General features: G+C 35.9%; 1 protein-coding gene across 2 annotated transcripts in view; it reads left to right on the top strand.

The window, feature by feature from the left end:
* The window catches only part of ADAMTS19 (ADAM metallopeptidase with thrombospondin type 1 motif 19), a 224,024-nt gene that overhangs the window by 171,079 nt on the left and 40,780 nt on the right, over positions 1 to 12,165 (top strand). For both annotated transcript variants that reach the window (XM_044387367.3, XM_057307094.1), the window contains 2 exons: positions 6,376 to 6,533; positions 10,318 to 10,471. In XM_044387367.3, coding sequence (XP_044243302.1) covers positions 6,376 to 6,533; positions 10,318 to 10,471 — 312 coding nt within the window. The remainder of the gene's footprint in view (positions 1 to 6,375; positions 6,534 to 10,317; positions 10,472 to 12,165) is intronic.

Consider the following 12,165-nt stretch of genomic DNA (forward strand, 5'->3'; position numbering starts at 1 on the left):
TTACCATTGTAATTTTCTACTTTGACCCATGGGTTATTTATAAATGTATTGTTTAATTTCCAAATACTTGTAGATTTTTTTAATAGATACTTTGTTATTGATTTCTAGTTTCAATCTGTGTGGTAAGAGGATTTGCTGAGCGTGATTTCAGTTGAGACTTGTTTCATGGCCCATGGCCCATTTGGTTAATATTATATTTATACTTTTGGGGAGCCTGGGTGGCTCAGTTGTTGGGCATCTGCCTTTGGCTCAGGGCATGATCCCAGAGTGTTGGGATCGAACCCCACATTGGGCTGGCTCCCTGCTCCACTGGAAGCCTGCTTCTTCCTCTCCCACTCCCCCTGCTTCTGTTCCCTCTTTCACTGGCTGTCTCTCTCTCTGTCAGATAAATAAATAAAATCTTTTTAAAAAAATTATATTTATACTTTAAAAAGCTATATTCTGTAATTGCTGACTCTTCTCTAAATATCGCTTAGCTCCTTTGATTTGCATTTTCTGTATTCCTGTCGATTTTCTTCTTGTTTTATAGATTAGGGAAAGAGAGCTACTGAATTCTCCAACTGAAGTTGTGGATTTGTCCATGTCTCCTTTCAATTATGTCAGCTTTGCTTCATGCATTTTAATGCTCTCTTACACACTTAGGATTGTATGGTTTACTTAATAAGTTTTAAATGTCATTTAGAATTTTACATTTAAAGTAATTTAAATTTAAATGGTATTTTTAAAAATTCTTTTTTTATCTCTGAAACTATTCCTTGCCCTCAAGTCCGTGCTATCTGATACTGATACAGCCAATTCATCCTTTTTATGATTAGTGTCTCATACTTAATTTTTCTCATCCTTTTAGGTTTAACGTACCTATGTTTTATTTTTAAAGTACATTCTTCTAAATTGAATAGAGTGGGGTCTTTTTTTCTCCTCTGGCCTGTCTCTCTCTTTTAACCAATATCCTTAATGCATTTAAACATAATATAATTACAGATATATTGAATTATTTTCTGTTTTCCATTCCTTTTTATTCCTTTTTCACTATGTCTCTGTCTTCTGATGGACTGAGGGTTTTGGTTTTTTTTTAACATTCCACTTAATCTCCTGTTTTCTTATTGGCTGTGTATAGCTCTTGTTTTATATCTTTAACGATCACTTTAGGATTTACAGTATGCATTTTTAACTTATTACAGTCTCAAATTATATCATACCACTTTTGCATGTAATATAAGTTCCTTAAAAGTGTATTTCCCTTTACCTGATTCCCGTCCTTTGTGCTATTATGTATTTTATTTCTACATTTCACATAGTCACTTTATTTTCATATATGCCTTAATCACCAAAATAGATCGTAATCAGTTTTGCTTTAAAGTCAACCATCCTATAAAAAACTTATTAATGAAAAAAAAATACTTATGTATTTGTACCAACATTCTTCATGCCTTCACATAGACATAGACCATGGTTTCCACCTGGAACCATGTTCTTTGAGCCTGAATAATATCCTTTAACATTTCTTGCAGAGCAATTCTGTGACAGCAAAATTCCCAGATTTTGTTTTACTGACAGTGTATTTATTTTTCCTCCCTACCTGAAGGATATTTTTGCTGGATATAGAATTCTGTATTTTGTTTGGTTTTGCTTTATTTTGTTTTCTTCACTTTAAAGGTAATGTTTCATTGTCTTCAGGCCTCTATCAGTTCTGATGGTATATCCAAAAAATTTGTAATCTTTTTTTCCCCTTAAAAAAAAAGTGCCTTTTTAGGATTTAAGATTATTCTCCCTATCATTGGATTCCAGCAGTTTGATTATGATGTGCGTTGGTGAGCTTTCTGTGTGTTTTTCTTGCTTGGGTTCCATTGTGTTGGTAGTATAATAAGTTTATAGTTTTCATCAACTTTGGAAAAATTGGGGACATTATGTCTTCAAGTAATTTTTTTGCCTACCCCCTGTTCTCTGGGATTTCAGCTACACATGTATGAATCTACCAGGTATTTCCTGTGGGTCACTGATGCTCTGTTCATTTTTTTTAAAGGTTTTATTTATTTATTTGACAGAGAGAGAGTGAGAGAGTACAAGCAGGGAAAGGGAGAAGCAGGCCCCCCACTGAACAGGAAGCCCGACACGGGGCTCTATCCCAAGTCCCTGGGAACATGACCTGAGCTGAAGGCAGACACTTAACCTACTGAGCAACCCAGGTGTCCCAGCTCTGATCATTTTTTCAACCTTAATTTTTATCTCTGCATTCCACTTAGTTCTAGTCTATCAAGCTTCTCGTCAAGGTCACGGAGTTATTTTGCAATGTCTAATCTGCTCTTAAGCCCATTTAGTGAATTTATTGTTTCAGATATTTTATATTTCTATTCTGAGGAATTTGATTTGCTTATTTTCTTAGAGTTTCCACTTTTCTGTTTAATATTCTAGGGTTTTCTTTAAGTTTTTGTGCATCCTGAACATATGCCTAATAGCTTTTTTAAAGTCTTGGTCTGCTGGTTTCATCATCTCTCTTATTTCTGGGTCTTGTTTTATAGACAGATTTTTCCCTGATTATGGGTCACATTTTCTGACTTTTTCATGTATCTAGTAATTTTTTGGTTGGTTGCTGGACACTGTTAATGTGAGAGTGCCGAATGGCTCTTCTTTTTATTCATTGTTGAGCTTCATCTTTCTGGCCACTTAGTTTAATTGCAGATCAGCTTAAGTTCTTGAAGCTTTTGTAAAGGTTTGTTAGGGTGAATCCAGAGTAGCCTTTATTCCAAGACTAATCCAACCTTATTTCTAATGCGCACTTTTTTTTAGGTCCTCCCCTAAGGTCTCTGTTGTACATTCAGTAGGATCTATCCCCTCTAATTGACTAGAACTCATATGTCTTCCAGCCCTACCCGAGCTCCAGGAATTGTATAGTTTCCAGACCCGATGTAGTTGCTCTTTTCCCAGCCCTGAGAAATCTCACCACACTTATTTGCAGCTTGGTATTTAGCTATAGGCTCAGAGGAACACCTTTGCAGATTTTTAGAGCTTGTCTCTCTGCAGCTCCCCCTTCTCCAGTAATCCATAAAATAGATTCCAGATGCCTCAGGCATTTTGAACTCCATTCTCTGCATTCTCACCGTCATCTCATTGAAGCCCCCATTATCTGTGCTCTGCTTGAGTTCCTCCTCCCCATGGTTTGGTCTGGTGAATATCTTCAGGCAGAATGTCAAGCAATTTTAGAGATCACATTTGTTCTCCTTCTCTTAGGGACCTCAGTTCTCTCTTGCTATTGTCCAGTGTCTGAAAACAGTTGTTTCGTACACTGTTCCGTTTTCTCATTGTTTAAAGTGGGAGAGACAGTACAGTTCCACTTATTAAGGTATGGCCAGAAACAGGCTTTCTAAAAACACATTTTTTAAATTAATGGATGAAAAACAAAAACATTGAATAAGGAAAATTGCTTACTCAGTGTATCAATTCTTCATATGCTATGAAGCTTATAAATTATGTGAGATTTCATGGGTATGTGCTATTTTGGGGGAGATGCCGAATTCCAGAAATATCAATTGAATCTAAACATTATACTATAGCCACACCCAGAAGGTTTTTTTAAGGCATTTTTTTAGAGAGTTTCAGGAAATATTCCTTTATAATTGTGTCCTGAGTATATGTTGAAGTACAGAAAAAATACGGAATTATGCTCGCCACAGTTACAAATCTATGCCAAAAAGTTTTCTTAAAACATTTAATAGATTTTAGAGAAATACAAGGAAATATTTACCTTTTAGGCAAAATCACTTTTTTGATCAGTTTAGCATTATCTGAAGTATATCCATTTGTAGATGGTAATAGCTATTTGCAAAATGTTAAGTTTTCTGTCAACATATTACCCCCTCAGGTTTAAATTTCAAGTTAAAAATGAATACTTACATATTTTTAATAAATCTGAAAATATGTATGCTTAATATTTTATCTAAAACCTTATGCTTTATGTGCAGTACATGGCAGAGATCTTATTTGGTAGAAATTAGGTTGATAAGGTAAAATTTCAGTAATTTTATTGATATGTCACTTATAATAATGAGAATATCAGCCCCAGAAAAATCCCTCGGTGAACCAGAAACGCTGTAACAGATCACTAATAATTTATTTTATTAATTTATATTTAAAAACACAAATGACTACTAAGCAAATTTAAAATATCCCTAACCTCAGTAGTACTTAAACAATATATTTTTTAATCTACATGGTTCATAATTTAATTCCTGGTATTTCTCCTCACACGTGTTCTTTTGCTAGTCTTTCCCATTGCATAACCCACTTGTTTTCTCATCCTAGAAGCCTCATATCATACCTGACACTTCTTTCACACCTGACAAGTCATCATCCCATTTTATCCATTTCACTCCTAAATGCCTCTTGATATTTTTCTCCAGTACCTGAATCCAGTACCTGACAAGTCATCATCCCATTTTATCAATTTCACTCCTAAATGCCTCTTGATATTTTTCTCCAGTACCTGAATCCAAGCTACCAGTACTTTCTTTTGGGTTACTATGGTATCCTGTCTTTGCAATCCAAATTTGCCCCACATGTGATCCATTTCTATACAATATTGTTCAAAAACTTCCATAGCTTTGTATTTTTTTTCGGAAAAAAAGCCCTTAAAATATGAAAAAGGTCCATAAGATCTGGTGGTCCCTTACCTCTCCAACCTCATCTCATCATGATCCACTTCAGTACATCTGGCGTCCTGCACACTTGCTCCCTGATTCTCACCAAGCTGTGACCTTTAAGACCTTCCCATTTGTAGCTCCCTCGGTCCTGAATGTTCTCTCCTGCTTCTCTTTACCCCTGGCTTACAGCCTCGGAAAATAAAGTCTCTCAGATAAGTCTTCTTTCATTCTTCCCACGTGAGTTCCAGCGAATTCTAGTTAGACTATAAATTCCATAAAGCCAGAGAACATATTTATAATTGTTAATTTGGGGAGGTCCCAAAACTTTGAGTATTTCCTACTTTATCGCTGATGTTTAATGAGTAATTATTCAGTCATGAGTATATATTGTACATGAAAAAGTTGCTTCCGAGAAGGTATTCAAAAATGGCACTCTCGGTGACTGTTATGGAAGCCTCCAGTGGTGCAACCTTTGTGAAAATGTTTGAAATTGTTTCTCACAATCTGTAAATGTTCCATTTATTTGGCTCTGTAATTCCAAATCTGGGAATCTATCCAAGGGAAATAATCAGATACACATATAGTTAGTACACAGTGTATTTATCTGAGCCTTATTTACAATATAAAAACTGGGAAACCTTCAAATACTCATAAATGGAGATCGGCTTGAATGATATTTAGGAAGATTTATTGGCTTAAGTTTTCAAAACATTTTCATAGAATTATGACCTAAAAGCTTTCAATTAATCTTCATGTGGATGTCTCTTAGAATGAGAATTCAGTTATATGGAAGAGCCTGGCAGTGTAAATTAAACAAATAAAATCATCTGAAACAAAATAAGGAGTCTTTAATTTAAAATGGTAATGATGACATCTCATTTCCTTGTCACGAATCTTACTTAAATAGTAGCAGAAATCAGATCAAAGAAAAAAAGAAAGAAAAATTAATGTAGGTAAACGAAGTTATTCTGTAAAATCCTGTATAAATGATGGCTGTTTATAGGTGAGAATTAGCATTTATCTTCCATTCTTGTACACAGCAAATCACAAACGTGATGTTCAAGGGTCCTGAGTTCTATTTGTAAAACCAGCATATTATGTTTGAATTGTTTTGTCATGAGTATAACCTTGTCATCCTGATCCATTTGTTAACATGCTTTGTAATGACCTTTCTTTAAATCATTTTTTTAGGTGGCATGGGACACACAAAGCATGTATAAGATGTAGTGTCAGCCCTCACATTCTTCATAGGATTACTGCACAGACAACACAGACACAGTCTTTTTTTTTTTTTTTTTTTCATTTTTATTTTTAGGTAATCTCTGCACCCAAAGTGAAGCTCAAACTCACAACCCCGAGATCAGAAGTCACGTGCTCTCCCGACTGAGCCAGCCAGGTGCCCCTGGACACACATAGTCTTAAGACAACAATCTGTTAAAGAATAAAGAATTATGGGCCAAAATAAGGGTTACAGGTCTCAAATGTCCAGAGGAGGTTGGAAGAGGCAAAGATAAATGTGGCTGTGTAGCGATAGACAGCATCAGGAGGGAAGGAGAGCCTATGGCACGTGTTCTGACACTGGACTTTCCTGAAGAGGAGATGCCTCCCGTTTTACACCGGGGAGTGTTAACCCATTAGTTTAGAAATGAATGAACTGCTTTTAATGAAATCATGTGAAGTAGATATTGATTAATGATGCTAACTTGTTCAATTGTCATATTTGCGAACCTCTTTATAGCTCTACGAGACACTGGAAAACAGTCCATTAATAGTGACTGGAAGATCGAACACTCGGGAGCTTTCAACTTAGCAGGCACTACTGTCCATTATGTAAGACGAGGCCTCTGGGAGAAGATCTCCGCCAAAGGTCCTACTACGTCACCTTTACACCTCCTGGTATGAGGGGACCCGCTGCTAACATTGCATAATCAACTTTCTATGTCAAAGGCCATTCCCACTCTACCTTCTCTAATCTTTTTCCAAGTTTGAATTGTCGGGTCGACATACAAAATTATTTAAGAAGGGGGTTTTTAGGTTTTCATTTTAATGTGTTTTAAATCATGAGGTCCAAACCAGAAATTATTGCGATAAGAATTAGATGTTTTAGGGAATTCACAGACTCAAAGTAGAAGTGAATTGTCAGGCAATAAGGAGCCTGTTTTTTCTAAAAGAGCAGTTTTACTAGCAGCGTCTTAGTGAATCACTTACAAGAGTGGGTGTCCGTATAGACAGTGTTATACCATGGCAGATCATAGCATTTCAAGAATCCACGGAGTGGGCATTTTCTGGATCTGCATAAAATGCCTTTGATAAAATGATACCTTCCCCGGGAAAAGATTTGGTAAGCATATCTCACAATGCTTCCAATTACCCTCTTCTGTTTTCTTACGAGGTGAATTGATTCCTGTAAAGAATTATAGAAGTTTGAATCATTGGGATGATTCCTTTCTTTTCCATGTAGTAGAAGACTAGGTATGAGGCAGGACAGAGAATGGAGGGAAGGAAGCGGAACAGTAAGGCTCTGCATCCAAGCTAGTGGCTCGTTCTCGTGCTCTTTTTGACCTTGATCTTTGCCGTCAGTGGTAATGGCTCAGGAGCCTGAGCACTGACTGCACAGCTGGCATGCTGTCTATCCTAGTGGCAGAGTCTGAAATTCAGACACTTCAACACCTCCTTAAGTCCACACATAAAAACAACTCTAAAACACGATCAACTGACTGTTTATTTGGAGTGTGGTGTGCCACATTATTTAATATCGCCGCACAATTCAAGTTGAATTTGTCTTCAATTGGAGACATCTGTGTTGCTGGTCGAGGAGCCAGAGTTCAAATCACGTATCAGCCCGTTTGCTTTTCCTGCTTTCATGTGCCTGCAGATCACCTAGGGTTCTCGCTAACATGCACATTCTGATTCGTTTCGTCTGCCAGGGACCTGAGATCTGCATTTCTAACCAGCTCCCAGCTGATGGGACTACTGCTGGTCCAGTGACCACATTTTCAGATCACAGTTTTTTATAGAACTGCAGTCGCGGGCCTGACCAACAGGGATGAAGGGAGCAGAGTGAGATGCATGGGAATCTTCTGCTCCAGATCATCATCATAATGATAATACAGCCCATTCACTGAGCACTGAGTCAGATACTGTTCACAAGTAGTTTGCATTCGTTACAGCATGCAGTCCTCACAGAAGCTCTGTGTCATATGTATGATTATTACCCAATTTACAGATTAAAAAAAAAAAACTCAGTATGAAAAAGTTCAGTAATGTGCACGGTGTCTCCCAGTCAGTTACTCAGCTGTGCATAAACCAGGTGTTAATCAGTCTTTCATGCTGCCTCTCCCGATCGAAAGCTCAGCTCTAAGTTCTTGACGCCAGACAACGTGGGATCATAAGTGTGCACATACTTTCAATAATTGTGTTCTTCAGCTCCTCACAGTTCCTTTGGATCCTATCATTTAATTTGAATTGGAAACTCCACTCTGTGCCTTGTGCCATCTGGAGAGAGAAAAAAAAAAGGACTAAACAAACATTGTATGACCAACATCTGGCTCTTTCCATGATTGGGTCACTTCTAATAACAACGTTATCAACAGCAAACATATTTTTAAGGATGGGGTTGCAGAGAAGGCCATCAGGCGACCTGCCTTATACAAATGTAACCTACATTTTTTTATGCAACAGGACAGGAGCTCTTTATTGAGCCTAGAATTCAAAATCTTTAAATAGTATGTGAGACCTCAGGGTTGGGCGGGGGAGTCTCTTTGCTGCAGAATCCTTAATCTGACTGGTAATTACCAAGGTTTTTCCTGGAAGCATGAAGCATAATTAAAATCAGTGAACTATGTCTGAAAGAAGGCATCTATGTGACCTGGATTTCTTCAGTAATCCAAGGGAAACTGCACTTCTAAGATATTTTTCTTTAATGACTATTACAGATTGAAAGCCGGTATTGAATTTTTGAAAAGCAGTACCTTTTGCTGCCATGTTTCAGTGTGCACCCCTCAACTGTAACACGGTCACACTTTCCTTCTTGCAAACATTTGCTGCCAAATGCGAATGGTTTCAGAGAGAGCTAATGATTTTATAGCCAATGTCTTTATTTGAAGTGGCGTTAGATATTCAAGGACAATCTCAAGTTCTATCAATGAAGAGGTAGTTTTTTAAGGAAAAATAGCCATGTTTTCATTAAGTTAAAGAAGTTGGCAAAGAGCTATAATTTATGTCCTTTTTATCAATTTAAAAACTATGTAATAGTCTGGTTATGTCCATAAACAAGATAAGTCAATCTCTGTCTCTCTCTTTTTTAACTAATTTAGCTGGAGGTTGCTTATAACTGGCCACATCAAATGACATATTTAAGGCCAAAATAAGCACTGGGATGTATTTAGAATTAGTACCCCTGTATGTTATGTATATGCGAATTTGAAAACTATTATTTTTATTGTTGATAGAGCTGATTTACAATTCCATTATGTTAGTTCCCAAATCCACGTATTAAAATATATCTTAGCATTTCTGTTGAGTATATTGAACAGAGTATTGAGCTAAAGAAGCAAAGAAAATTAACCCTGTGCCCATGTCCTGTTTTTCACATTGAGCGTTAACTCTGAATTATCCGTCATTATAAGTACCTTGATAGAGGTTTAATATCAAAGTCCTGACTAATTTAGCATAATTTAAATTTTAGATATGTTTTTTGCATGATATTGTATCCTATAGGTTGCTTTCATAAAACTTCAGATTCATAGAAGTGATATAGTCCATGGGGTTGTCTGACATGTTTTGTGCAAATGTATTTATAAAGGAACGTATATTCTCATACATAGGCGTTCTTTCTTTCACTTAAAATAGATCTGTTTGCCCATGATGATGCACTCCTAAGCTTGGCGCTGGGTACCAGGGGAGAGCAAAACAGACATGGTCCCTGCTATGGGTTAGTCCAGTGGGGCCCAGAGTTCAGTCATTCTCAGATATTTTTCATGGTTAATTGCACTGTTTACATATGTGTACAGAACTGTACCATTATTAAGTTAATATTTATTTTAAAAGTTCATTTGAACATCAGTTTCTTTTCAAATGAAATGATCTTTACTACAAAAGGAAAATTAACAATCTTGCCAAAACTGAAAGTTAACAGTAAGCAACATGGAAAAATATTATTGTCCTCTGGTCAGTTAGACATTTTCTACCCTTATGGAGTGAAGTGATTTGCACAGTCTTGTATCCCCTTCCTCCACCGACACAGGGACTTACTATCCATCTTGCTGTTTTATGTGAGTGGAAGGGCTACATTTGATGTTAGATTGTGGGTTATATCTTGATGGTAGCTAGGACAGGTAATCCTATCCCCTCTACTAAAGTCATTGTCTACATGTACCATACTTTGGGAAACTGCCTAGTCCATTCATCGACTTGACAAAAAATGACCTGGTGTCTCTGACCTCACGCAGGTGGGCTGTTTGTCATGGTGTCTTTAGCTCAGAGGTAAGTGTGTAACTCCAATCTTTGCAGAAGTATGTCACTTTGAAGATTTCAGTAATCATGTCACAACTCTACATATAAAAGGAGCATGCACACCATGCAGTAAACATTTTAAGGTGTCAGTATCCTAGGTATTATACTTCACATTGTCTGTGCTCTCCTTTAACCCTGCTGCCTTGATCACTTTCCTATATTACAGGTGCTGCTATTTCAGGACCAGAATTACGGTCTCCACTATGAATATACTATCCCATCAGACCCTCTTCCAGAGAATCAGAGCTCAAAAGCACCCGAACCCCTTTTCATGTGGACGCACACAGGCTGGGAAGATTGCGATGCCACGTGTGGAGGAGGTGAGGGATTTGCCAGGATTTATCTTACCTTATCAAAAGAGCAGTTGTTTTCTAATTAAGCTTGGATAATTAAGGCACATTTGCAACCCCTTATATGAAGTTCCAAACTCCATAAAGGATTGGAAACTGAAAGTTTTTTGTGACACGTGTAGTGCCTAAATGCCTGAACTCTTGTGTGCCAAATCTAACGTGAATTGAAGAAAGGCCATGTACAGTTAGTCATTGCATTGCTTTGCATAAATATTAATGTATTTGCCCGTGGGGCCTGTCCTAGGCACCACACAAGTTGTTCTGCCTTATATATGTGCTTTTGTATTTACTTACTCTATTTACTTTTTTACTTTTATAAAATCTTTGAAGTTCTTAATTCCAGAACACATCTACCCACAAGAATTGTAGACCTGCAATAAATTCAAAGGTGCTATGAAAGAGTAACATCGAGCTGGCTTCTGTGCCATCCGCATACTTAGTTTGAATAGACGGAGCACCTGAAAAATTAATTTAATTCCCCCGTGCCTTTATTTTGATTCTTCAAAAGTGTCTGTCACTATTTTCTATAAATATAGGTGTATCCTGAAATTTCACTCCAAAGCTTTTAAATTATTTTTTTGTGTTAGAATTTAGCAGGCAAAAAACCAAAATTGCTTCAGCGTAAAATGTGAGATTAACAAATCACTTAATCCTACGAATGAGACCCTTGAGTCCCAGAGATTAAACAGATGGTCAGAACCATTTAGGCCAAGGCAGGATCTTAGGGCATGAGGCTCCCAGCTTCCCATCATGTATGTCAGCAGCGTAGTATTTCATTTGTGTTTTGCACTTAATAACAAATTTTCTATAGTTCTTTAGTAATAGCTTCCTCCTAAGGCTAAAAGGAAATATTATATTCAATTATATGAAAATAATATATATAAAATATATGTATATTTATAACATATAACATGTATATGGTATAATATATGATATATATTATATATAACATATATGTATACTATGTATATATTGTGCAATATAATATATAAATAATGTAAGCAAACTAGTATATATATATGATATAAACAATATATAATATGACAATATATAATCATATATAATATATACATATATTATATATGGTACTTACATTCATACATGTAATGTATGCATAGAATATATACATATGTTATACATACATAATATATGTAATATATAACTATATAATATAAACAATATATAACAATCTAGTACATATAATGTAAACAAATTTGTTTATAACATATATATAACATGTATATATAACATGTATGTATATATAATAAAAGCAAGCTAGTTTATATTATACACATATATATAGTTTATATTATAGTTTATATATATAGTTTATATTATACACATTATATATAGTATATACACATTATATACATATACATTATCTATATAATGTGTTTACATATGTTATGTGTATACTATAAACTAGTTTGTGCAAGAGAAGTAGAATATCAATTTTGTTCTCTAGGCAAAGAAACTATTGATACACATAGCCTAAGTGTGCTGTAGCAAGAGTGGACAAAATTACACATTAGACTAGCATGTGAGGGAGAGTGTTTGGGGGAAAATATACAGTATAAGTAAGTAACATAGTATCAAATTGTGATGAATACTCTGTATAAAAATGAAGCAAGACTGAGAAATAAATATGAGTTGGGAGTTGGGAG

The sequence above is a fragment of the Ursus arctos genome, unplaced genomic scaffold (genome assembly GCF_023065955.2).
Source record: "Ursus arctos isolate Adak ecotype North America unplaced genomic scaffold, UrsArc2.0 scaffold_5, whole genome shotgun sequence".
In the NCBI taxonomy this organism is placed as follows: domain Eukaryota; kingdom Metazoa; phylum Chordata; class Mammalia; order Carnivora; family Ursidae; genus Ursus; species Ursus arctos.